Source organism: Rhinatrema bivittatum, chromosome 2 (genome assembly GCF_901001135.1).
Source record: "Rhinatrema bivittatum chromosome 2, aRhiBiv1.1, whole genome shotgun sequence".
Classification (NCBI taxonomy): Eukaryota; Metazoa; Chordata; class Amphibia; order Gymnophiona; family Rhinatrematidae; genus Rhinatrema; species Rhinatrema bivittatum.
The window spans coordinates 146,096,909-146,124,802 of record NC_042616.1 but is presented as its reverse complement, the minus strand read 5'-3'; the positions used below and the strand labels follow the sequence as shown (position 1 = coordinate 146,124,802).

General features: G+C 43.5%; 1 protein-coding gene across 3 annotated transcripts in view; it reads right to left on the bottom strand.

Moving 5' to 3' along the window:
• DNAJC1 (DnaJ heat shock protein family (Hsp40) member C1) overlaps window positions 1-27,894 on the bottom strand; it is a 652,900-nt gene that overhangs the window by 503,095 nt on the left and 121,911 nt on the right. For 2 of the 3 annotated variants that reach the window (XM_029588718.1, XM_029588719.1), the window contains exon 2: window positions 19,205-19,306. In XM_029588718.1, the coding sequence (XP_029444578.1) occupies window positions 19,205-19,306 (102 nt within the window). Of the gene's footprint in view, window positions 1-6,643; window positions 6,747-19,204; window positions 19,307-27,894 lie in introns of all 3 variants that reach the window. The other variant, XM_029588720.1, reaches the window with a different exon arrangement.

Below are 27,894 nucleotides of genomic sequence, written 5' to 3'. Positions count from 1 at the left end.
TCATATTTTTGATCTAATGCTGCAGCTGGTTAATTGTCTGTTCATCCAATGAAATGTCTGCAGATGACTCACACCTGTCAGCCATCTTGGAATCGATGCTTTTCCCTTTGTCTGTCTTTCCGTTCCAATCTTGAGATCATTACGTGGGGGTCTGAGTACATGCTTCATGCTCAAATTGCTCCCCACAGATAGCTTAGTCCCTTTACTCTCCATCAGTACCAGATTCGTGGCAATGTGGTTATCTGTGTAATCAGATGGGTGGCACCCGGAGCTCTAGTGACCGCGGCTCACTGCATTAAGTGGTCTTCACAGAAGATATTAAGGTATCGCTGCAGTCATATGTTTATCTACAATGTCGTGCTGTTTGTGGTGGTTGGTGTGGTGGATGATTAAGAGGTAGCAATTTCTCTATTATTGAGACCTGGTGTCAAGTTTGGAGCTTTATTTGGGTTATATTTTCCTTGCAAATGTGTTATGCAAATGTGTTAAATTCAAAGGGATAAAGTATGGGGGGAGGGGGTTTTGACACTTCTCAATTGATTTTCTTAATGGAAAACATCCCTAAATGTCTGCTTCTTCTATCAAGGAGCCAGACGTTATATCCTATCAGGATATTTCAGGCATTCTTTAAACTTAGAAGGCCCCTCCTCAACTATTGGCTTTGTTTTGTACTTGACAGATTTCCTGATACATGGGTCTGGATATCCCCTGTTATTGTGGACTGACAAGACATGAAAGACATTTGTTTCATTTCTTTCTTTTGCTTGATTATATCTGCTCTCTGCATGTGGTTCAATACAAGTGATTCTGTTTGGATGTATAATTAAAGTGTTATAAATAACGGAAACGATGTGTTGAAAGGCTGCCAAAGCAGCAGAGAAAAGAATTTTCAAACTGTCAAATCCAAGTAAAAAAGTGAAATGCAAAAACGAGTGTGAGAGAACAGAGAATTAGCTCAGAAAAAAATAAAAGACTGAGGGGCTTATGAGGCAATGATTGCACAGAAACTCCTGCGCATGCTCAGAAAGACTTCTGAGCTCTGAGAGCTGGGTATATGTGGGTGCCATCAAAAAACTAGCTATGGCTAATTTAATCCTGTTTGTTGAAACAGAAACTTGCATCCATAGTAAAGCAAATTTGCTTACCTGTAATAAAAGGGTTCTCCATAGACTGTCTACGTTCTGCCCTGAATGATCTATTAAGCCTCCCTTCCTCAGAGATTAGGTTTGAAGATATCCAACAAGTGTGTTTTATGTACCAGGCACTGTTTTTATGGAATACCTTATCAATGGCTGTGCATCAAGAAAAGGAATACCGTAAAATCAGAAAGACTATTAAGACTTGGCTTTTTATTCACACTTTTAATAGTTAAACGCTAACAGTTTTATTTTAACTATGTCTTACAAGTTTATTTATCAGGGTCTTTTATATTATCTGACAGTTTTAAATTTGTGTACTTATTATCTTTTTGTGTATTGTGTGATTATGATATATGTTTAAGATTGAACACCATTTTGATTTGATGTAGAAAAACGAAAAATACTAAATTGAGGAGACTTGCAAGGTGGGCAGTTATGCAGAAAAGCCCACACATGCTCCAATATTCTAAGCTTTTGCTGTCTTGGCGCCATTAGATATCACCTACTTGTGTGGCTGACTTATCCTGCTAACTACAAAGAACACCTGCTACTGGTGAGCAATTTAGCTTTTTCTCTTTTCCTTATATATTTTCCTCTCCTCCTTTATACATCCCAAAAGCTATTTCTGCCCTTTTTCCAACCATAGTTTTTTAAACTATTTCGTATGTGGTTTTCCCGTATAAAAGATTTGTTGCCCTGCTAAAACAGTTTTTGGTTCCACCCAAAGAAGGTACAGGACTGTAAATTATATCAAGGATAAGGGAATATTTTAGAAGCAGTCCTGACAGGGAAGGATTGATTTGGGTGAAACTAAACTATTTTAGGAGGGCAACAAATCTTTTATACTAGAAAACTGCATAAAACAGGAAAGAAAAAAAAAGGTGCCAACTGCTCTCACTCCTGTACATTTCAAACTGGCATAACAAACACAGCATTAAGCTGCCATCTCAGTTGTAACTGTCCTATACCATTTTATAGCCTAAAATAAGAAAAAAAATAGGCTGCTCGAGTATAACCATGGAGACTGCTGTCTACCAAACTCAGATACTTTTTAAAGAAACTGTACTTACACGCTGACCAACACTATTTTCTTTTTGAGCTGTTACCACACAATGTATTCGGAAAGTCAGGAAGGACCATGGAAAGCCTAGTGCTACCAATCTAGGTCTGCAATTTGCTTGTTGATCCCTCTCTTCACTCATATCCCTGTCTACTCTACTGCAATCGCCCCATCCACCTGATTATGTCGACTGCCTGCTCCCTTTTGTACAACTGTGCTGATGCCAAAGGCACCGTGATGCCAAAGGCACCGTACGCCAATGCAGCACGTGTCTCGTCACACACCAAAGGAGCTCCTTAGTGTGCTCCTTCATGTGGACTATATTTTATTATTATATTTCCTGTTTTTCTATGAGGAAAGACTAAAGAGGTTAGGACTTTTCAGCTTGGAGAAGAGACGACTGAGGGGGGATATGATAGAGGTGTTTAAAATCATGAGAGGTCTAGAACGGGTAGATGTGAATCGGTTATTTACTCTTTCGGATAGTAGAAAGACTAGGGGGCACTCCATGAAGTTAGCATGGGGCACATTTAAAACTAATCGGAGAAAGTTCTTTTTTACTCAACGCACAATTAGACTCTGGAATTTGTTGCCGGAGGATGTGGTTAGTGCAGTTAATATAGCTGTGTTTAAAAAAGGATTGGATAAGTTCTTGGAGGAGAAGTCTATTACCTGCTATTAAGTTCACTTAGAGAATAGCCACTGCCATTAGCAATGGTTACATGGAATAGACTTAGTTTTTGGGTTCTTGCCAGGTTCTTATGGCCTGGATTGGCCGCTGTTGGAAACGGGATGCTGGGCTTGATGGACCCTTGGTCTGACCCAGTATGGCATTTTCTTATGTTCTTAAGGTATGTCTCTTACTACTACCTTATTCTTTTTGATAGATTGTTTAGTTTGTGGCATCTAACTTTTCTCCAATCATATATTTGTTTATGTAAGCAACAGCAGATACTCTGCAAATGCTACTTATTAGGGATGTGAATCGTGTGATCGATCGTCTTAACGATCGATTTTGGCTGGGGGGAGGGAAATCTGATCGTCATGGTTTTTTTTGTAAAAAAAACCGTAAAAAATCGTAAATCGGGGGAGGGTGGGAAAACCGGCACACCAAAACAACCCTAAAACCCACCCGACCCTTTAAAACAAATCCCCCACCCTCCCGAACCCCCCCAAAATGTTTTAAATTACCTGGGGTCCAGTGGGGGGGGGGGTCCCGGCGCGATATCCCACTCTCGGGCCACGGCTGCGTTAATAGAAATGGCGCCGGCGCTACCTTTGCCCTCACTATGTGGTAGCGCCGGCGTCATTTTGAATACTGGCAATACGGCGCGAGTGCAGGAGGTCGCTCCCGGACCCCCGCTGGACTTTTGGCAAGTCTTGTGGGGGTCAGGAGACCCCCCCAAGCTGGCCAAAAGTCCATGGGGGTCCAGCGGGGGTCCGGGAGCGATCTCCTGCACGCGTGACGTCGGGTGACAGGAACCAAAATGGTGCCGGTGCTACCTTTGCCCTGTCATATAGTAAGGGCAAAGGGCCACCGGCACCATTTCTATTAACGCAGCCGTGGCCCGAGAGCGGGGAGATCGCGCCGGGACCCCCCCACTGGACCCCAGGTAATTTAAAACATTTTGGGGGGGTTCGGGAGGGTGGGGGATTTGTTTTAAAGGGTCGGGGTGGGTTTTAGGGTTATTTTGGTGTTCCGGTTTTCCCGCCCTCCCCCGATTTACGATTTTTTGACGATAAATCGGGGGAATTGCTGTTGTATCGCGGCTCTAATGATTTTTGACGATTTAAAATATATCTGACTATTGTTTTAAATCGTCAAAAAACGATTCACATCCCTACTACTTATAATCATTTTGATGTATGTAGATCTCGGACTTTGCAATCTATTACATCCACTTTACCTGTTCACATTCCTGTTTCTCTGGGAAAAGGCAGTACTCTGTCAGTGTTTGTTTTGAAAATCATCTTCCTTTGTACAGACCACATGTTGCGTTTGGCGGTCCGCAAGCTGCTCCCGCCAACCACCAGTCTTACCTCCCTGGCTGGGCTGGCCACGCTGCCTCGTAACGCAGTGAAATGCCACCAGGTTATCATTCGGCAGGTCGCCACTCCCTGACATGACGAGATGCCGCCAGCTCCACTGACTGCAACACACCACACCTCTCCTTAGGCACGTGCACTTAATCACTTCCTAGCATTTAAAGGGACTGTGGCATGAAAGTCTCCATGGCCCCTAGAAATGACATCATCTGAACTGCCCTATATAAGAGCAGCTCCCCAGAAGCAACTCACCTCAGCAACAGGTCCAGCTACCTAAATGTAGGTCATGTTGCTTCCCCAGCCTGTTCCAGTCTATCTTTAGCCTACCCTAGTCCTCATCTACCCGATTTGCTCCTGGCCTTGCTAGTCTGCCTCAGCCCTATCCATTCTTCTTCCTCTGATGGATACTTGATTTGATCTTCGTTTGGCCTCCAGATTTTCCCAATTGCTACCTTCCCTTGACGCCTGCCAAGACTCTGGATTCGCCTGACCATTGCCTGCTTCTGACCCATCTACTCACTACCTGCCTATAACCTTCAACTGGCTTGAACCCAAGTCTTCAGTCTCCAGCCAATACCCTTGCCTAAATTCTGCCGGCCCTGGCATCCAAAGCCTCAACCCAAGGGGAACATGAACTGGTAAAGGTGAAGCTCCTGCCTGGTCCCTGCTCCGCCTGTGGACATTGAGAACCTGCAGTGCTCCTTTCTGCAGGTAGAGCCAATCTCGCCTCAGCACAAGAATCCACAAACACATCATCTCAGACTTTGTAGTCTATCACATCCACTTTAATTTTTCACAAACTTTCTCTTTTTTATAAAGGTGATTTTCCTCAGTTTAAGTGTGAACTGATAAACAAGTGCTCTATTGTAAATAGAGCATCATTGATCATGGATATTATTTCAAGCCACAAACTTCAACTTTTATTTATCTTTGAAATATAACTGAAGCCTGGCAAATGTTCAACGTCTGAAACAAACCTATCTTCCCAATTATAATTTCTTTTACAAACACAAGCCAAAGTGTAAGGGAGGTGGTGGTGCTGTTATTTTTCTTAATACTTTCTTTAAAAAACTTTCACCTGATATATTCAAACTAACAATTTCTTTTTCTCAATTAGGTAAAATGCATCTCAATATGCTGTTACTTTATCAGTCACCTACCATAAGCAGTCTGTGGCTCCATAATTTAATCATGCTGATTAATGAATGCTCTTTGCATAGCACTCACTGTGTGTTATTGGGAGACTTTAATTTACATGCTGATACTCCAGATGGCGCTTTAGAATCCCAGTTTCTCTGCCATGTCAGACCTCAGATTATCTCAATGGGTAAAACAGCCCATGCATAATAACCTTTAGGTTTTTATCTTTTAAGTGGACCAATCATTCTTTATGTTCCATTTGTGTCATGTAGTCTATTAAACACAAGTTTTCAGTTCATGAGATTAAAAATCTTGATCTAGATAAATTAGCTGAGGCTATTGTTTTTCCTATCTATTTTTCTGATCTTACACTAGAAGACAAAATTCTAACATGGAACAGCAGACTTAGTGACGCACTGGATAAAGTTGTACGAGTTCATTATTGTACAACAAAGATCCAGTGGCTCTGCTACCCACTATCATTCTGGTTTGGAAATTGTGTCATCAGCTTCGGCATTAAAAAAGGAAATGGCACAGGCTCAAGCCCTAGCCCTGAGGAAGAATTTATACTAAAAACAAAGAATTATTTATCAGCTGTTCGACAAGCAAAGGAGGATTATAACAGTATATTAGATAAATTAGAAAATGGGCCCATGCAACCTTTTAGACATCTCGTATTTCTGGCCTGAATTCCAGTTTGACTCCTCTTACTTGTAAATTGGCCACTGAGGACTTTGCTTGTGCTTTTGATAGCAAAATTGCCAATATCAGGGCTGAGTTTGCACTTGGTTCATCATCTTTTTCTTGTCAAATATTAGTATTACCGCCCTCTTCTCCTAGAGATATTATACCAGTCAGTACTCTATTTGCTTTCAGTAATGTCACTCCTGCTGGCCTGCACATTCTCCCTTAAGTAAATGAGTTCATCTTCATTCTCTTTAAATCTTCTTCCTTTGAAATTTGTAAAGAACCCAGAGTTGTGCCTAGTCCCGATTCTAAGTGCTATTGTTAATACCACTTTACAGTTTGGAGTTCTAACTTCTTCACTGAAGTCTGCAGTTGTGAAGCCTGTACTTAAAATGGACCACTTGGATATAGATCTTCCCAGTAACTACTGTCCAATCTCCTAGCGTCTCTAAATCAATTGAGAAGGTTGTACAGTCCCAACTTTCCAATTTCTTATATAGTACTCTAGTTTTATACCCAAAGTGTCAAGTTATCAAAAGGGCTTTCACAGAGACAGCTCTTACTGCCTTACTTGATGTGTCCTTGCTCCTGGATAAGGGAAAATTGTACTGCTGGTATGTCTAAATATGACTTCTGCATTCGATACCATGGTCCATCCGTTATTGCTCAATTGTCTGCATAACAAAGAAATCAGATCGCATTCTTTAAAATTGGTTCATATTCTTAGAATCTAGATCTTCCTGTGTTGCTTGGAGCTCCTCTAAACCTTTCCCAATTTCCAACTATGGCATTTCTCAAGGATCTGTTTTGTCACCCATTTTGTTTAATTTATATCTTGCACTTATGCCACCCTCATACAAAAAGTTTAAGGTTCTCAAGTTTTCTGTAAATTGAAATTCAGATTGTGAGCTTTGACTGATTACCCTCATTGAGTTCAACAACAATCAAATGTTGCTATCTTAAAATCACCAAATTAAAGACTAATTCTAGTAAATCTGAAGCAATATGGATTTCTAGGAAGCAGTTGCTATTGCCACTTCCACTATCTTGCATGGCAGGTGAAAACATTAGGTCAAAGATCTGATCACATTACTTGGGATTAAAGATTGGAAAATGTTAATGTAGAGTCAATCATATCAAAACTTTTGCATTCTTATTTTTTCTTTGCTTTATACATAGAATTAGACCATTCTTAGATAGCTCTGATCTTAAAACTCTTATGTATGCTCTTGCTCTAACGTGTCTGGATTTTTTAAATGCGTTCTCAATTTCACAGACTGGACTATCCAAAATACAGCAGCAAAACTAAATTTTTACAAAAACAAATATGATCATGTTACTCCCCTGCTCAAAGATTTGCATTGGTTACTAGTGTCTTATTATGTCTTTTCCAAAATAGGATGCTTGACTTTTAAAGCTGTGCGCCAGGAATTCCTCTGTTTATCTAGTCTTATTGTCCATCATTTGGGACATTTATTGCTTTCCACCCAACAGGAATTTTTGTATTACATTCTCCTAGAAACATTAGGCTTGAGTGTACCAGAAAAAAGTTTTTCTTGCCCCAAATATCTACAGTACCTGAATGTAAACCGATATAATATCTCAGATCGAATGTCGGTATATAATAATAATAAATAAAATAAAATAAGTTTGAATTCTTTACAGTTAACACTGCACCAAGAAAATGATATTAAATTTAAGAAAGCTTTGAAATACTATGTATTCTTTCAAGTCTTCATCAGATTAGACACAACCTGTCATCGGTATGATTTTTATAATCAACATCATTATTTTGGTTTGTAATGTTTATTTTTTGTTTTTAACTTAATTTATATTAATGTTTCATTTATTCATGTTTATATTAATGTTAATATTGATTCATGTTTAATGTTTATAGCAATTTGATTGCTTGTTTTATTTACAATTCTATTGGTACATCAATTTATATCATTTTAATGATTATACTGTCTTAATTTTGATTGTTAATAGTTATTTCAAATTTTATTGTACATCACATTGGTTTACAAAGTATAAGAATTGCAATTAAGATTCAGCCAACTATAAGTTTGGCCTAGTTGAGGGGAAGAGAAGCAACACTTCAGATAAGAGCAAAATGCAAGAGCTAACTGAATGCTGCTGGTGTGGGCCCCTCCATTTTGAGATTTGTTTCTGCAGTACCAATGTCTCTCTGCCATGCAGTACCGCTGTCCTGGATCCCATCCACTTCCAATGTCATCATCTTTGGCTGGAGTCAGCCAGGGGTGGATTGTTCTTAAGGTTGTCCCTTTGGGAGTAATCTGGTTTAACATTTGCTTATGGAGTTGAGGACTGCTTATAGGTTATTGTATTTTATATTTCAGACTCTTATGGGTGGGTTATTGATTTTTAAATTGTATTTTGTTTTGTTTTGTTTGCTGTATTTTATTTTTATGTTGCATTATATATGAGATAAGGCATGTTGTAAAGCAAACGTGAGTGCATATTTTTGGTAAAAAGGCATAGAATAAGCTATTGGAATAGGAGGGAGAGAAAGACCAGGGAAATACTGGTGCTAGGCAATGGGGAGAGAGCAGAGGGGAAGATGTTCGTGCTGGGGGGACAAAGAGCAAGCAGCTAGGGTAGGGATGGGGGGGGTGGGGGAGTCATAAGGAACAGAAGAAAATACTGGGCAGAGGTAAGAGAAGGGGAATGTTGATGCAGACTCCAATGGCTCACAAAGAGGTTTCATCAGTTGTGCCAAAAGAATAAGACCCCACGATACTGGTAGCTTTGCAACCGGAGGTCTCATAGGCATAAACCTTTCATTCGCTTGAAAATGTTAAGCGGCAACGGCTTTCCTTGAACTGGAGGGTGGTAAGCGACAATAGCATTGAGAAACACTTTGACCAAGGATGTACTGAGGACCAAATAGAAAAGGGAGAACAAGTGCTGAAGTAGATCTTTTAGAGCACTTGTGAAGAGCTTCAAGGAGCCTGTCTGACACCAAGATGAAAAACACTTCCATTTAAAACTGCATGCTCTTCTGATAGACATATTCCTGGTCAAAATCACAATGTCTTCAACTTCCTTAGATAGTGATAATGATACTATAGAGCACTCAATATCCATGCCGTCAAAATGAGGGAGGAGAACTTGGATGACAGATGGCCTTCTTCCTGAATAAGTAAAGCCAGAACAGATCCCGGGGGGGGGGGGGGGGGGGGGGGGGGAGGAAATCGGTGGGCAGATTAACAACCTGATGAGGTAAAAGAATTATACTTGCCCGGGTGAAGCTGATGCAATAAGGATAATATGCACCCAGTCTTCAAGTAGGTTCTGCATTGCCCTCACCACCAATGGAAGCAGACAAAAGGTATACGGCAGATCTGCATACCACTTGATAAGACCTGCATCCGGAGAGAATCTAAATTTGCTTTGAAGAATGGAGAAAAATTTGTTAACTTTCTTGTCCTTGATGCAATTAGGTCAATTAATGGGAGGTCGAACAGCATGTCTGCCAGGAAGGTAAGTTGCTTGGAGAAAAACTCCACAATTGCAATCCCACTCCCAAATTCTCAGATTTCCAGCAGAGGGTCCAGGAACTTGTGCCCCCTTGTTTCTTCATATAGAATATTGACATTTGGTTGTCAGTTTGGATCAGAATTCTATTTCCCTGAAGGAGATGAGAGAACGAGCATACTCTCAATGCATATCAAATCATTTATAGCTCTAAGACGTTGATCTGAAACAGACATTGTAGCCGATCAGATCCCTAGAGTTCAGAAGAAACCCATGCATGTGTCCCAACCCCTGGTGGATGCATTAGTCACTAGCATTACCTGATTAAGTAGAATTTGGAGAGGAGCACCTACCTCCAGGACCTTTGAATCCAGCCAAAGAAGATTTTTTATCTCCATGGTAACCTTCACAGGGTGCAACGAGGCCTGATGCAGCTGATCCCATAGGGCATGAAGGCCCCTTTGGAGAACTCATGTTGAGGCATATCATGGGTCCATACACACCAATGCCATATGCCAAAGGATAAACAGGATTGCTTGGATCAGACTTGATTTTCCCTCCTCAGGAACAGCCAAGATCCATAAACAAGATTGTGGTTCATTGAAGATATGGGAAGACCTCGGCACTGACTATTTTATAAAACATGCATGGACATCTATTGGTAAAATGTTTGCTTTGATATAAACTGGATAACAAGTGTTGTAAATGGCATATAAGCCATAAGGTCACATAAGATCTGAATTGATATATGTATATATAGATTTACCCACACATGCTTGTGAGTCGGTGTAGCAAGGCTGTATTAATGATTGTTCTTGTGTTTTAAATTGAATGAATGGGTTACAGTGTGAACGTGTATAAGGGTGAGTGTTGTGAAGCCATTGAGACATTTTCATGGCATTTGTTTAGTAATTTGTGATAAAGCTTGTATACTCTTGTATATGTGTATGTTACAATAACCGTTGAGAATGTAGATAACCTTACCCATATTGTTTACCTGATTAGCAAATTTATAACATAAATGGTACCATATTAGAATAGACCAGTGGTCCACTGAGCCCAGCATTCTGTTTCCAAGAACAGTCAGTCATTCTGGGTCATGTGAATCCAGCAGTTCCTAATACCGTAAGAAAGTTCATTCCCTATTGCTTATTCCCAGAAGAATAAAGTGGGGATACCCAATTCTATCTGTTGATAATTGTTTATCGGCCTCACCTCCAGAAACTTGTCCAAACCTTTTGTAAAACTCATTTATACTATAAGCTTTGACCACATTCTCCAGCAATGAATTCCATTGCTTACCTCTAGATTCATCACACCCGCAGTAAAAGAAAGGCATGTTTAGGGTCATTTTTAGAATTACCGGTTTGCATAGGTAGTATCACATGCTATGGTAAAGTTTTCACACCCCTTCCAAAAATTTGCATTTGCGCCATGCGATAGTACTATGCGTTAAATGCCTTAACGCATTTTGAAGAATGACTATTAGTTCATAGACTACAAAACACTTACAATTTTAATTTAATCTATCAGCTTCACAGACTGTCCTCTAGTTTTAGTTTTGTGTGATGGTTAATTATTGTATTTCCTATTAATTCTTCTCCCCCCCCCCCTTCAGAATTCACACACAGAGGATCTTCCAAAACAGGAGATACAAAACACTACAAGACCTGAATACTCTCGCACAGTCAATATTTTCTGGGGAAACACGCAGATATTATATCTGTTCCTTCCTCTTTACCAAGTTTCAGATCCTGGCATCACTTTTACTCCATGCCAACTCAATGACACATGCCACCTAATGTGGTAAAACTGGCACTTACATCCCTTTTACCTATCCTTCTCCCCCCCGGCCCAAAAAAAAATTTGTTGTTAAAATTTTAAATGAAGGGCCTGATTTTAAAAAGCATTTATACACTTAAAATTGGGTTTTACATGTGTACATGTACTTTAATCATGTAAGTAGGCTTTTGAAAATTGCTACATTGTGGGGTAGATTTTAAAAGCCCTGCGTGCGTAAATCCTTCTGGATTTACGCACGCAGGGCACTTGCGCGCCGGCGCACCTATTTTGCATAGGCCGCCGGCACGCGTAAAGCCCCAGGACACGCATAAGTCCCGGGGCTTCGTAAAAGGGGTGGGGGGGTGTCCGGGGGCGGTCCCAAGTCCCCCGGCACTGCGGCCTGTGCCGGGGGCTGACGAGGCGGCACGCACAAGTTACGCCTGCTTGAAGCAGGCGTAACTTGTACAACAAAGGTAGGGGGGGGATGCGGAGGGAACCGAGGCAGGCTGCCTGGCTCGGCGCATGCAGGCTGCCGATTTTGCGCAGCCTTGCGCGCGCCGACCCTGGATTTAGCAAATGTTGCTTACCTGATGTAACAGGTGTTCTCACAGGACAGCAGGATGTTAGTCCTCACAAATGGGTGACATCGAGGATGGAGCCCACCACGGAAAACTTCTGTCAAAGTTTAAACAGAACTTTGACTGGCCCCTACTGGGCATGCCCAGCAAGGCACTGACCCTGCAGCCAGCAGGGGTCTCCCTTCAGTCTGATTTTCAAAGCTACAGGCAGTGCCTAGAAAGTAAAAATAAAACGAACCCAACACTGCGGGGAGGCGGGCGGGTTTCGTGAGGACTAACATCCTGCTGTCCTGTGAGAACACCTGTTACATCAGGTAAGCAACATTTGCTTTCTCACAGGACAAGCAGGATGGTTGTCCTCACAAATGGGTGAGTACCGAGCTGAGGATGTCCCGACTTGCACCAAATGTACCCAACGGTGTGCAGCAAGCACAATAAGTGAGGAGAAATTTGGGAAAGGGCATCCGCACCCAACCGGGTAGGTGGAAGGGTGTTGGTACATCAGGTTGGAAAAAGGTTACGCAAGACAGACTGGCCGAAGATGGAGTCCTGTCTTCCAGCTTTGTCCAAACAATAATGGGCTGCAAAGGTATGGAGAGAACTCCAGGTTGCAGCTTTGCAGATGTCAGGAAGCGGCACCGATCGAAGGTGTGCCACTGACGTCGCCATGGCCCTCACAGAGTGTGCTTTAACACGGTCTTGAAAAGGAATGCCAGCTTGCTGATAGCAAAAAGAAATGCAGTCCGCCAACCAGGAAGAAAGAGCCTGCTTACCCACAGGTTGTCCCAGCTTATTAGGATGGAAAGAGACGAATAATTGAGTGCTCTTCCTATGGGAAACTGTACGGTCTAGGTAAAAAGCTAGAGCTCGTTTACAGTCTAGGGTATGCAGGGTCTGCTCTCCAGAGTTGGAGTGGGGCCTGGGAAAAAAGATAGGTAGTATGATGGATTGATTGATATGAAACTCAGAAACTACCTTAGGTAAAAATTTAGGATGAGTGCGGAGTACCGCCCGGTCCTGCAGGAGCTTAGTGTAAGGCGGATAGGTAACTAGGGCCTGCAATTCACTAACCCTGCGAGCTGAAGTGATAGCCAAGAGGAATAACACTTTCCATGTGAGATACTTTAACTCACAGGAGTGCAGAGGTTCGAAAGGAGGTTTCATTAGACGACCAAGAACCAGGTTAAGGTCCCAAGATGGGGCCGGAGGACGTAAGGGTGGCTTCAGATGGAGCAAGCCTTTAAGAAAACGGGTTACTAGGGGTTGTACTGAAATAGGGACACCCTGTACACCTTTATGGAAGGCGGCTACCGCACTGACATGCATTCTGATAGAAGAGGTTTTAAGACCTGATTCAGAGAGATGCCATAAATAGTCCAAGAATTTGGAGATTGGACAGGAAAGGGGATCAAGGGACTGAGAAGTGCACCATGATGTGTACCTTTTCCATTTGTATGAGTAAGACTTTCTTGTGGAAGGCTTTCGTGAAGCTATCAGGACCCGAGAAACGGAATCTGAAAGGTTGAAAGGCTGAAGGACTAACCTTTCAACATCCATGCCGTCAGGGACAAGGCTTGGAGGTTGGGATGGAGGAGGCATCCGTCGTTTTGAGTGAGTAGATGCGGGTCCTTTCCCAGAGGAATGTGCCTGCGGATGGAGAGATCCTGGAGTATTGGAAACCATACTTGGCGTGGCCAGTAGGGTGCTATTAGGATCATGGTTCCCCCGTCGTGGCGTAGCTTCACGAGAGTCTTTGACACAAGAGGAAGTGGAGGGAATGCATAGAGCAGACCGGTTGTCCACTTGAGGGAGAATGCATCCCTCGGCCGAGAGTGCTGGCTCCGAATGAGAGAGCAGTAATCGTCCACTTTGTGGTTCTGAGGGGACGCAAAGAGGTCTATGCGGGGAGAACCCCACTTGTGAAACAGAGAGGTCGTTACCAGAGGATCGAGTGACCACTCGTGTGGTTGGAAGACACGGCTCAGCTGGTCTGCCAATACATTGTCTACTCCCGGCAGGTAAGTGGCCCTGAGGTACATGGAGTGGGAGAGGGCTTCCGCCCAGATCTGCGCAGCTTCCTGACACAGAAGGAAGGAGCCTGTGCCTCCCTGCTTGTTTATGTACCACATGGCCACTTGGTTGTCCGTCTGGATTAAGATTATCTGATGAAAGAGATGATCTTTGAAAGTGCGGAGCGCATAGCGGATTGCTCGAAGTTCCAGGAAATTGATCTGGTGTTCGGCTTCCTCTTTGGACCATAACCCTTGGGTTTGAAAGTCGTCCACATGGGCTCCCCAACCGATGTGAGAAGCGTCGGTGGTTAGGATTACTTGCGGTTCCGGTGGAAGAAAGGGTAAGCCCTGAAGGAGGTTGACCTGAGTCGTCCACCAGGTTAAGGATAGGCGCAGCGCTTGTGTGACTGTGACTATGGAGGACAGAGGCTGAAAAGCTTGAATCCATTGGTGTCGTAGAGTCCATTGTGTTACTCTCATGGCTAGTCGGGTCATGGGAGTGACTTGAACCGAGGATGCCATGTGCCCTAGGAGAATGAGGAACTGGCGAGCCGTGGCAGTGTTCTGAGACTGGAGCTGGCGAGCCAGGGACATTAGGGTGTGGACCCTCTGAAGAGGAAGGTAAGCCTTTGCCTGTAAGGTGTCCAAGTCTGCCCCAATGAAGGATAAGGTTTGAGACGGGACTAAGCAAGATTTCTCGTAATTGACGAGAAACCCTAAGGAAAGGAGTGTTTGAATTGTCAATTTTAGGGAGGATTGAGCTATCTGCTGGGTGGAGGCCCTGATTAGCCAATCGTCCAGGTATGGGTAGACGTGGACACCTTCCTTCCTTAGGAATGCTGCTACCACTACGAGACATTTGGTAAAGACTCGTGGGGCAGAAGCTAGACCGAAAGGTAGGACACGGTATTGATAATGGTCGTGGCCTACTAGAAACCGCAGATATTTGCGATGGGATTGTGTGATCGCAATGTGGGTATAAGCGTCCTTGAGGTCGAGAGAGCACAGCCAATCCCCCTTTTGCAGCAGAGGGAGCAGCGCGCCTAGGGTTACCATTTTGAATTTCTCTTTTTGAAGGTATTTGTTGAGGGCTCGAAGGTCCAAAATGGGACGTAGTCCCCCTGATTTCTTTGGTATTAGGAAGTATCTGGAATAGAATCCCGTGCCTCGTTGAGAGGGAGGAACGGGTTCTATAGCATTTGATTGCAGAAGAAGGGATACTTCCTGTTGTAATTGAGCCAAATGGGTGGATAGACTCCACGCTTGAAGAGGCGGGGAGTCTGCCGTAAGAGATATGAAGTTGAGGTGGTAACCCTGTGCGATAATTGTTAGCACCCACTGATCTGAGGTGATCTGCAACCAAGGTTGTAAAAAATGGTACAGTCGACCTCCTACAGGGATGTCCGGAAGAGGGGTTTGGCATGTGTTCCCTACAGGGGAGTCAAAGTCCAGCCGCAGGCCCAGGAGGAGGGGCTACAGTAGGCCTTTGTTTCCTAGGCTGACGCGGCTGAGGCCTAGTAGAGGATCGAGCTGGACGAGGCCTGGCCGATGGAGGATAATAACGGCGTGGTCGAAAGAATGACTTCTTAGAGTCTTTCTTTTGCGGTTGCTTGGAGGTCAGCTCAGGTGGGACAGATGAGAGTTGTTTCAACGTCTCATGGTGGTCTTTCAATTCCGCCACAATCTGCTGAATTTGCTCTCCAAACAAATTATCGCCTAAGCAGGGTAAATCAGCAAGACGATCCTGAACCTCTGGGCGAAGGTTGGATGATTTTAACCAAGCCCAACGTCTGGCTGAGATGGCTGTGGCTGAAACTTTTGTGGAAGCATCGAATATGTCGTAGGCAGTCCTAATCTCGTGCTTCCCTGCCTCAAATCCCTTGTGAAGAAGGGCTTGAAGCTGCGGTTGGTATTGGTCTGGTAACGTGTCAGCATAGTCTTGCATCTGCTTAAGGATGGCTCTGTTGTACTGAGTCATATAAAGTTGATATGAAGCTATGCGTGAAATCAACATAGCTCCATGATAGACTTTCCGTCCAACACTATCTAGGAACTTGTTGTCCCTGGTAGGCGGGGGTAGAAGAGTGTGGCTTAAGACGCTTGGCCTTCTTCTGCGCGGACTCAACCACAACAGAGCGATGATCCAGTTGAGGTTTTTGGAAACCTGGTGCTGACTGGACAAGGTAGGTGGAGTCAGCTTTTTTGTTAACTGGGGACACTGATGAAGGAGATTCCCAGTTTTTCTTGAGCAGATCCAAAAACACCTGGTGTATAGGGATGGAAGCGATGATTTTTGGAGCATCCAGAAATTGAAGGAGTTCCATCATCTGGTGTCTGTCATCAGCTTCAGATTGTAGTTGAAAAGGTACAACTTCTGACATCTCTTTCACAAAATTAATGAAAGAGAGATCCTCAGGAGGAGATCTTTTTCTACTCTCTGTAGGAGATGGAGGCGAAGGCAAATCCGTGTCAGAAGATGTATCATCATCATCACCCCAGGTATCGTAGGGATCAAGTGGGGTTTGTAACCCTGAGGGACCTGGCTGAGGCTCTAAAGGCATCGATGGAAACCGAGGTGGAATCGGTGCCGTAGGTGGAACCAGAAATGGCATCGATGGCTTCGGTGCTGTCGATGGAATCGGTGCCTGGCGTGGAATGGATGGAACCAAAGGATATATCGGTGGAGATATACCAGAAGGCACCGATGGAACCACCCCGGAAGGAGGAATCCGGAACGGTGTTTCTCCTGCCGATGAAAATCCAGTCGGAGACGGTGGTGTTGTCGAAGGCACTGGAATCGCCGATGGAAGGGCCGTCATGAGCGCCTCCATGCGGCTCAGTAGCGGTGCTAGCGCTTGTATCAACGGCTCGGTGGTCGGTTCCCTCCTCGGTGGCGAAGCCGGTGCCGGTGTCGGTGCCGGGGGCGGCACTGGAAACCGGTGCCGGAGACGGTGCCGATGGAGGTTGCAATTTCTTCATCGCTTTCTCGATGGCCTCCTGGACCAGCCGGTCCAGTTCTGCCCGGAGACCAGGGGTAACCATACCCGGCTCGACGGGAGAGGGAGGCTGAGGCAGGGCCGGAGGGACCACCGTAACCGGTGGGATCACGGCCCCCGCACCCCGGGAGGGTGGGGGTTTCCTCGATGCCTGCGAACGAGACGTGGAGGGTGTCCGGTCCTGTTCGCGGCTTCTTTGTCGTGGCTCGGCTTGAGCAGAGGTCGATGGCTGTGGATCCTCGACAGGCCGAGATTTGTGCCGTCGATAGCGGTGGCTTTTCCTTCCGATCCCCTCGCCCATCCGGGGAAGGGACGGGAGTCGACGGCCGAGAAGCGATCGATGGCGGACGGTCACCGGAGGGTTGACGATGATGGTACAACTTCGACGGTGCCGGTTCCGATGACGTCGATGCTATCGATGGTGTTGGGGTGGGTGCATGGAAGAGGAGCCCCATCTTCTCCATCCTGGCTTTGCGACCCTTGGGTGTCATTAAGGCACATGTGGTGCAAGTCAGGACATCATGCTCACTACCCAAACACATCACACAAACCCTGTGGGGGTCTGTGATGGACATAGTCCGGGTACAATCCGGACAACGGCGGAACCCCGTTGCCATGGCCTGAAGCCAAAATTTAGGCTGGGGATCGGTAAGTGCCAACAGGCCTCAAGGGCCAAATTCGACGGTAGTCGATGGAAAAAGGCAAAAAACTTACCGGGTTCCGTAAGATGACTAAAAATTTGTCGAAGGGAGACCCCTGAGGGGCAAATTTTCTTAGGAAATTAATTTCCAAATTCCTGTCAGGAACGTGGTTAGAGAGCTCCTTTCACCGCGTGGCAACTGCTGCGCGGAAAAAAGAAGACTGAAGGGAGACCCCTGCTGGCTGCAGGGTCAGTGCCTTGCTGGGCATGCCCAGTAGGGGCCAGTCAAAGTTCTGTTTAAACTTTGACAGAAGTTTTCCGTGGTGGGCTCCATCCTCGATGTCACCCATTTGTGAGGACAACCATCCTGCTTGTCCTGTGAGAATAAAAGATACGCGTGGCAACGTGCGTATCTTTTAAAATCTGGCTTACTTTTGTTCGCGCCGGTTGCACGAACAAAAGTACGTGCGCGCATATTTTTTTAAGATCTACCCCTATATGTCATTAAATTGTCCATAGGATTTATCTGCATAATTGAAATTTATGTATGCTTTTGAAAATTGCTAAGCAGTAGTTACATTTACACGAGTAAATCCTTTTGAAAATTACCCTCCAAGATTTCAGAAATGCAAAAGTATTTTTTTAATTAATGAAAATGCATTCAAATTAAGTGTAATAAATAAATACTGTCAGGCCGATGCAATATCGTGCGCTGAGCCTAGCGCACAGGATAATGAGCTCTTGGACGTGCTTTTCAGATGTGCATCCATAACCCCCAATGCAATAAAGGGATCAGCGTATCCAAAATGCAAGTCCAAACTCACAAGTAGCTAACAGCACTCATATGTAAATTCCATGCAGATGAGGCTATTTATTACCCCGCAATGCAAAAAAAATCCCCATGCGCCTGAGACGTACTTTTTAACCCATCAAATTTTACACCTGCCCAAAGTAGACAAAGTCTTCCTGCGCATCAAGTTCTCAACTTAAAAACAAAAAGACTGCTTTTTCTGTGGTTCCTCCTACTTAATATCATCCTGATACTAAGTAGGAAGAACCATACAAAGCAGCAGCATGCAAAACAAATTTTGATTAAAAAAAATTGGGGGGGGGGGGGGGGGGGGTTTGCACAATACACACACTCAGGGCCGTGTATATTGTATGTGCATGCCAGTAAATTAGCTGCTGTGGCATAAAACAAACGCTTATAAATTGAGCATCCATTTTGGTAACCTGCCTACACACTGCTTCACTTACTGCCAATTGGTCCGTTCACTGTCACATATCAGTGAAAGGACGAATCCCCTTTTCAGAAGGCTGTCCTGAAAAGGACCAGTTAGGACAGCCCTGGTCGGGGGGGGGAGCTCTAGCCTGGCTGTTACGGATGCCCAGGCACTTCTCCTAGGCACCTGATGCAGAGCGCCAGGGATGCACAAATTATCTATTGCACTTCCATTTTAGCTCGACACTCATATGCATATTGCATCGAGCGCCCAGGAGAGGTGGATGTGAGTGCGTTCAAAAAACATGCGTCCACTTTGGACACTTTTTTTTACGCACATGCTGTTGTATCGGCCTGTGAGGGGGAAGACAATCAGGTTTGTAACAAAATTTAGCAATACTTACTTGTCTGAACTGAATTTCTGCATTTTCTTCTTTGTTTTTGTCAGGGTGTAATGTTAAAGAAAGCTTACGATATGCTTTTCTAATGTCCACAGATGAAGCATCCTGCAAACAAGCACATTGATTTTTGTTAGAAAAAAAAAAAAGAGAGAACTTCATTAACATTTGACAACTGCCAACCAAATGCAAGATCTACGACCATGTAATTTGGGTAGTCACAATAATTGCCACAGCATGCAGCAAGTTTGACCAACATGATGGATCACTCTCAGTTTTGGCTTTTCCCTATACTGTTATCCTCTTATTCCAAGAAAACAATAACTTATAACGAAAGCTGTGTAAAATATTGTCAGTAATTCTTTCTGAATTAAAAAAAATGAATAAAGGACACATTAAGGCTTCTAAGTCTTCAAGAAAGTCCCAATTTATTTTAACATAATAGTCAGCTCCTGGAGATAGTATTTTACAAATCAGTGCTCTTTTTCTGAATAGCATCAAGAATGGCCCAAGTAGTCACACTTGGCACACAAGCAATTCTCTGATCAAAGTAGATGAGCTAGGTAGGCTGCTAAAGATCATATCAAGGACACACAATGCTCTGACAAAATGCAAGTAATAAGAACACTTGCAGTAAATCTAAGACTGCTCTCATACTCTATGTACTCTGGCTAAGGAGTGAAGTTCATTCTTGTACTGATATGTGCAAGAAAAACCAATCTAAACAAACTATCCAGAGAAAGAGAAACCATTATACCAATATTCAACAAATTACTTAACAGATTTTGTAATAAACGGAAAATACATTTAACAGATACTAATAGAACTTTTCAGATGTTACATGAAAGGAAGATACTAGTACTACACTGCACATTTCCACTTCAACTGTCAGGAAAGTAAGATACTTTAGCACCAAACCTCAAAGCTGTGCAGAAAGAGGATGGCAACTTAGTTTTAATGCTCCTGTGAATCCTGTTTTTTCTGTTTTGCAACCCTTTTCGCTGGCGGTTTTTTTGCTACCTGTGCTTGCTTCTGGAACATGTTAATATCCAAGTCTGCTAAAACAGAACCAGCATTTGCCTTGTCTTCAGGCACCAAGAGATTGAAGCATGAACTATCGTTTCCTGAAAAGATGGCACCTGCGAAGGCTGTAGCAACTTCTGATCCTATTACGTACGACAAAATTACAGTTGAAGGAGCAAGCACAAACCAAGCACAGACACTTTACAAGCCAACTTTGAAGATCTGGCAAATCAGAATAGATATAGCAACATTATGTCGTTATGGATTGAACAAGCTTTCAATCCATAACGACAATTCCGCTCAAGCTTTCCAAATATCTTCAGCTTGTACAGTGACTACTTCATATCTAGCAAGGTCCTCTCTAAAACCCCACTCATTCTTTAATGTATTCTCTATTTAATATATTCTTTATTATTTGCTTATTTATTTAACCCCCAGTTTACTTGACCCAAGTTTAATCTCCTGTTCGATGTAATTGCACTGCTTTTGGTCATGCCTGTTTAATGTTATAATGTAAACCGAATTGATATGTAACTTTGCTACATGAATTCCGGTATATAAAACTGTTAAATAAATAAATATTAGAACCTTGGGGCTCCGTGAGTAACTTGAAGGAGCGGATATGATAGCATTTTTGGAGTCTTTTACACTCTCCTTTTTGGGCATTCATTTTGTAAAAGCTCTGGAAATAGAAAGGGCATACAGAGTTCCCTCCCATCCTCAGTGGAACACTAATGCTCTTAGACTGTAGTGAAATCTGCATGTGTTGGAAATCTTCAGAGCATCTAAGGTAAAATCGCCCTTAGTACATGAAGGTGCAAAATTCTCTTCATGCTGGATCTGGCTAAGACAATGGTCCAGCACAGAAAGGCCTTTTTGGAGTTACTATTTTCACATAGAACACTGGGAACTAATTTTGGCATCTTGTATCCAGCTCGCATAAGGGTGACTTATCATAATAAAACTATTACCTTTGATTCCCCCTGAGCTACTACAATAGTTTATTCAGGAGAAGAATGATCAGAGCGTTATGACCAGAGGGGACTGAGCATGGATTAGATGTATGTTTTTGTTGCACTGTTTTTCCCTATTTTGGACACTTCTTTGGATTATGCAGCATAAGAATGATCTGCTGTGGCATATTGTTTAAATTTCTTGTGTTTCTGCTTCACACTAAGCTGTGTCTTAGTTTCCAGACTGCTGGCTTTGCAATGTGCTGAAGATGCCGGGAAGCAGCACAGTTTTTATCATCACACGTGGAGGAAATGTTTGTCTTGTTCATGCTTGGTTGCAATTTCTCTTTATATAGTGAATATGGGATCTCCGGATTTTCAGATCACTATCCTCTTACAGCATGAGACACCAGTGGTGAACATTGGTTATACACCATTGGGTGGAAGTGGATTAGGTTATGGGCTTTACTTTGGAATGTTTGTTATTGGGTTTTTCGGGGGGGGGGGGGGGGGGTGACCTTTTTGCAGGTAATCCTGGAGGCATTCTGTTCTCTTAGTATGGAGCACAATACTTAAATAGGCTCTATCCTTCCTTTCATTGCAACTATGGCTCAACAGAACTCCTTAAAATCGTGTCTTTCAATTCTGTCTTAATCACCTGATAAAGCAAAAGAAGATTTTGTCCTATTTGTAATCACTTAAGGTAGATATAATGTTACAAGAAAAAACATCTGTCCCTGAAGGAATCTCAAAATGAAGTGTGAATGGATTGGGTATTCAGTTTTTGCAACAGTTCTCAAAAAGAAGAATGGTGTTGCTATATTGTTTGGAAAGTATTTATGCTCTATAATTACATCTTGCTCTTCTACTGCAGGCGGTCATTGGGTGTTAGCTATGGTTAATATTAATAGGGAACCTATTTTCTTAATATTTATGCACATAATTGGGACAAGACTGAATTTTTTCAGGATTCAGCCTCTCTTTTTAGAACCCTGTTCTCTTCCTGTAGTTTTGTGGAGAAACTTTAGCTAGCCACTTGATCACTGGCTAGATAAATAATGTGGGGGAACAAGGGAAGAATCTAAGTCATCATAAGTGATTAGGCTATTATGTTAGATTATGGTTTGCTAGTCCAATGACATATTCTTCATTCTACTGATAAGCATTTTACTTTCCTTTCATTTCCACATCATTCTTTTTGGTGAACTGATTATTTTTTCATTTCTAAACAGTTAATACCTATTGTTTGTGGTGCCACTTTACACCATATATTGGTATCTTATGCTGCAGTTTACCTTTCTATTACTTGGTTAGAAGCTCCCTCATGTTCAACTTGGTTGTTTAATGCCGGATTAATGGAGGATGAACATTTTCTTGAATAAATTTGTACAGCTATTGTGAATTATTTTCATTTTAAGAGTGGAATCTTCTCAGGTCCATTCAAGGCGATAATACCCCTCACTATCAGTGGCTCTATTTTTAGAAAGTGGAGAACATCTAACCTGTATCTTGGGGAACCGGAGAAGGAAATTGACCATTTGGAGAGAGGTTTTATTCATCATACTGATGCTGTTTTGCTGGAATTACATAAACTGTAGTATCAATATAACAGGTTAAGTAAAAGAGCTGGTAAATCTGTTTCTTTCTAAAGCTCACTATTATTCGGAGGACAATAAATTAGGAAGATTACTTGCTTGCTATCTCCAGATGCAATCTGGTAAGTGGATCACTTCTATTAGATTGAAAGAGTCTATCTCTGTTACCACTGATGTTGCTATTCTGGAGCAATTTTTGCATTATATCAATTTATGCGCTTCTCAGGGACCCTAGGATCCTCATAGCATACAAGAATTTTTGTCGTTAATGGATCACCCTCTGGCATCCTCAGAGGATGTAGCTTTTCTGGAATCTCCAATATCAGCAGGCAAGATTGATAAAGCTATTAAAGCCCTATATCTGGGGAAGGCTGCTGGGGGTTTGATGGTTTCGCTACTCCTTACGGCTTTTTTCCACCAGATCATTAGCAATGAGTGCTGGTGCTAGTTTTTTGTTTGGTTTTTTCTTTTGCACTTTTTTCAGCACTTCAAAGTGGATTACATTCAGGTACTGTAGGTATTTCCCTATCCCCAGAGGGCTTACAATCTAAGTTTGTACCTGAGGCAATGGAGGAGTAAAGTGACTCGCCCAAGGTCACAAGGAGTGACAGTGGGATTCAAACCCTGGTCTCCTGATTCGTAGCCCACTGATCTAACCACTAGGCTAACTCCTCCTTCCTAGTTTTACCAAGACTCAAGTTGTTGTATTTGAAAAGCCTGGTAGGATTCCCACATATATTAAAATATAGGCAAATATCCTTACTCAATATGGCTAACATTCTAATGTTTAGATTGCAGGTTATTATGGCTTTACAGTCTGGCTTTTATTAAAGATCGGCTCATTACTGATAATGCTAGGATTTTTTACAGTTTGATTCATCATGCTAAGACTCTTTCTACCCCAGTTGTGGCACTTTCTCTGGATTCAGAGAAGGCTTTCAAATTGGGTGGAATGGGAATATTTATTTACAGTGGTAGAATGGTTTGGATCAAATTTTATTAGAGGTGTTCGGTCCTTGCCTAATAACCCTCAGGCCTGTATTTTGGTTGATCATACTCAGAGTTTTTTCAGCTTAAGTGTAGAACTGGACAGGACTGCCCTAAGTCCCCCTTTCTTTTTAATTTGGCGTTAGATCCTTTGTTAGCAATTTGGCAAGAGGCTGATATATTGAACATTTCCTTGCAAGATGGAGTTTTTAAACTTTCAGCATATTCGGACATCTTATGTCTCTGAAACTGATATATCCATCCCTGCTCTACTTAATGATAATCCTCTTTCAAAAAAATAGGAACTGTGTGAATTGGGAACTGTGGTATACACATGGAGTATGGTCTCTGGAGCCACTGATGCATGAGGGTACTTTTACCTTTCCCTGCCTTACACAGCAGACATTTGGCTTCCCTTTATTCAGTACTTTAAGTGGCTTCATTTGAGATATTGCATACAAGCCAGCAAGTTGTCGTGCCAGAGTCTCAAATCTTCCTCCACTATTATGGATCTCTGTTGAGTTTGACCAATCTGGTCATAAGAAAATAAGAAGCTGCCATACTGGATCAGACCAAGAGTCCATGAAGCCCAGCATCCTGTTTCCAACAGTAGTCAACCCACGATACAAGTACCCAAACATTAATAGATTCCATGCTACTAATGTCGATAAAAAACAGTGGCTATTCCCCAAGTCAACTTGACTAATAGTAATTTATGGACTTCTCCTCCAGGAACTTATCTAAACCTTTTTAAAACCCAGCTAGGTTGTCTTAGCCACATCCTCTCGCAATGAATTCCAGAGCTTAAATGTGCGTTGTCAAAAATAATTTTCTCTGATTTGTTTTCAAATGTGCTATTTGCTAACTTTATGGAGTGCCCCCTAGTCCTATCTGAAAGAGTAAACAACCAATTCAAATTTTGGGTAGCTGCTGCCCCTCTGACGCAGCGCAACAGGTGGGCAGGCACCGCCACATGAAGCACCACTCCTCCCATTGATTCTCCCTTGCCCCCCTCCACTGGGCAAACCCAACTCATGTGCTTACCTGGTGGATAGGGGGAGTGATTGTTGTCTCTCCTGCTGGGCAGAGAGTTCCTATGGGCTTCTGAGGGGAGGGGAGGTTTCCTCCTTTGGCAGCTCTGGTAAGGGTGTCCCTGCTCCTTCATGGCTGGTATCATAGCGTGTGCAGTGTGATTGTGGTGCATGTCTGTTTCTCCTGTTGACCCTCGCAGCTGCATGCTGATGCCAGCAGTGACAGATGAGGAAAAGATTGGCTGGGTGGCCTCGTAGTGGGCGGTCCTGTAAGGGGTTTAAAACCTGTAGGCAGTGATCAGTCCTTTTGCGATCACTGCCGCCAGTCAATGCTCTTCCCTTGCCCTCCCTGCCCCCTGTAGTTTACCAATTTTGTATGATTTTCATATTCTTGCATTGTTCATTCGTTATTAACTGCATCTATTGTTTCTGTCACGGCGAGTGTCCAAGCCTCAGGGGAGGTAAAACATTCGGTATGGGCCAGGGTAGAATCAATCTAGATCACTTATTAAGGGCACGAGCCGGAGCTAGGGCTCAGCAAATCACCGGAAAGGCCTTGTAAGACATGACAGGCCCTGGTACTTCTGCCTCGGGCAGTTGTAATCCCATTGTTAGATGTGGGATGATGAGAGCTTGCTAATGGTGGCTCAGGACTAGTGGTCCTGGTCATGGCTCTGGGAGACCGGACGAGGGGCCATCAGCCCCAACGAGTGGAGGGGGGAGAAGGATGGTTGAGGCTCAGCACTGGGTCCTGTTAATGATTGTTAATGCTGTGGCCAAGTTATTCCAAAACTATTCTGGTGTCCACCATGTACTTGATATTTAATGTCCTATGGGAAGCAAGCAGAACTGGCGGGTGAACAGCTGTCCAGGAGCCAAGGTTAACCTGTTCTAGTCCTCATGATTTTGTCGACCTCCATCATATCCCTTCCCCCCCCCCCCCCCCATCTATTCCAAGCTGAACAACTGTAACCTCTTTAGCCTTTCCTCAGAGGGGAGCCATTCCATCCATTTAATCATTGTGTTACCCTTATCTGTCCCTTCTCCAGTGCATCTATATATTTTTGAGATGTGGCAACCAGAATTCAACACAGTACTCAAGGTGTGGTCTCACCATGAAGAGATATAGAGGATTATGACATTTTCCGTTTTATTCACTACGCCCTTCCTAATAATTCCTAACATGGTTTGCTTCTTTTGACTCCAATAGGAAAAGGAGATGAAGGTACTCTCCATGAATTCAATCACACATACAAAAGGGAGAGCAGAAAACTTAAAGTAGTCCACAAACTTCCAAGTTCATATCAGAAAAGTGTTGTTTAATTCAGCTTTGAACATTTCCAGACGGCTACTCCAAACATAATATACAGTACGAGGTTTTCAACCAGGTCCCCCGACACGGACCGTGTTTCGCAAAAAGCTGCGTCGGGAGGGACTGAGAATAGTGTATATTTTCAACCACTATAAGGGAGAAAATAATATACATCAATATACTGTGGACTAATACTGAGGCAGTAATTTAAACATACTAGCCGGGACACATACCTTAACTCTTTATAGGGTTCAATCTGATTCTCTATATATGGACCACTGATTCGGCATGAGCTATTGGGAGGTGGGTTGGGGTTAGGGGGGGTGTTACAGATACATTCAGAGGTGTCCATTGTAAAATTGACCTCAAAGAATTTTTTACCTTATAAGTGATGAAAAGGATTTGATTTGTACATTTCCTTTTCATTCATTTGCTACTCCCCTTCCTTTTCATCTAATTGGGCACATCCCATTATGTACTGCGTTGACACAAAACCCAATGCGGGGGTGCCTCGTTTTGGTTTCTGCAAGCTGTTTGTTGAGTTTTTGGTAAATAAACATTAGAGTAGCGTCTGGTACTACTGGATCTTAACACTTAAGGCTGTTTATCATCATTTGTGGTTTTGTTTTCTCTTACAAATTTTTTTCATCTTTACTGCATGTTTAATAGTCTATTTTCCTACATTGGGAGTGGCAACCCTTCACGGAGGCTGGCCGATGCAGTATTAGTTCAGGTGGTTTCCCCTGTGTGACATATTCATTACCTGCCCGAGTAGAGTACAAGTTTTCTCCAAGGACAAGCAGGATGGTAGTCCTCACATATGGGTGACATCACTGGAAGGAGCCCTATCACGGAAAACTTTCCTGTCAAAGTTTCTAGAACTTTTGACTGGCACATTGAGCATGCCCAGCATGCCATGATCCCTTTGTCCACAGGGGTCTCCCTTCAGTCTCTTTTTCCACGCTGCAATTTGCCTCGCGTTTAGGAGCTCTGTGAGATTTTTCTCACAAATTTTCCTCATTGAAACACTTGAAGTTTTACTTCATAAATAATGTCCCTACACGGGTCTCCCTTCACCTACCTTTCATAGACGGTTGGTGAGTACTATGCCCTGTTTTCCGGTCGGTTCCCCCAGATACCATCTTTTCTCCATATGTCTAACACCCTCAGTCCGCCCCACAATGCCTGCGAGTGTCCTTGCTAATCTTCCACAGAGTCCATCTGGGATAGAGGGATTGGGACATCCATGGTTCCCATTGTCGCCAGGGCCGCTGTCGATTCCCCCGTCAATGCCATCAGTGTTCCATCCATGCCATTGATGCTACTATTGAAGCCGCCATAGATACCTATATCCATGCCCTAGACTAAAGAAAACACTCCATACTTCGGGTTCTAAACCAGAGCCCCATTTAATCCTTGGGTGACAAACAATGCCAGAAGCAGTGGAGGCACGATGATCGTCTGTCATCAATGCCATCCGGGACAGAGAGGGCATCTTCCTCTGTGATGGAGAATGACCGGGCCGAGCACCGAGGGAAACAGTCGCCGGCACAGACGTAGTTCCGCGTTCGGTGCCAGCACTGATACCGCACCGGCATCAATATCCATCATTGAGCCAGTTGCGAAGCGGGCCCAGGAACAAGAGTCTCCATGCTCCTCTGCACCCGAGGCGTTTCCCACGACACCGGTGCCGGGTACTGAGCCACCACAGATTCATGGGGAAGTGCCAGTAACGCCTAGCCTGTCTTCCCCTGTAGCTGCGCTACCTATATCAGCTTCCAGGGAGGAGCTGGAC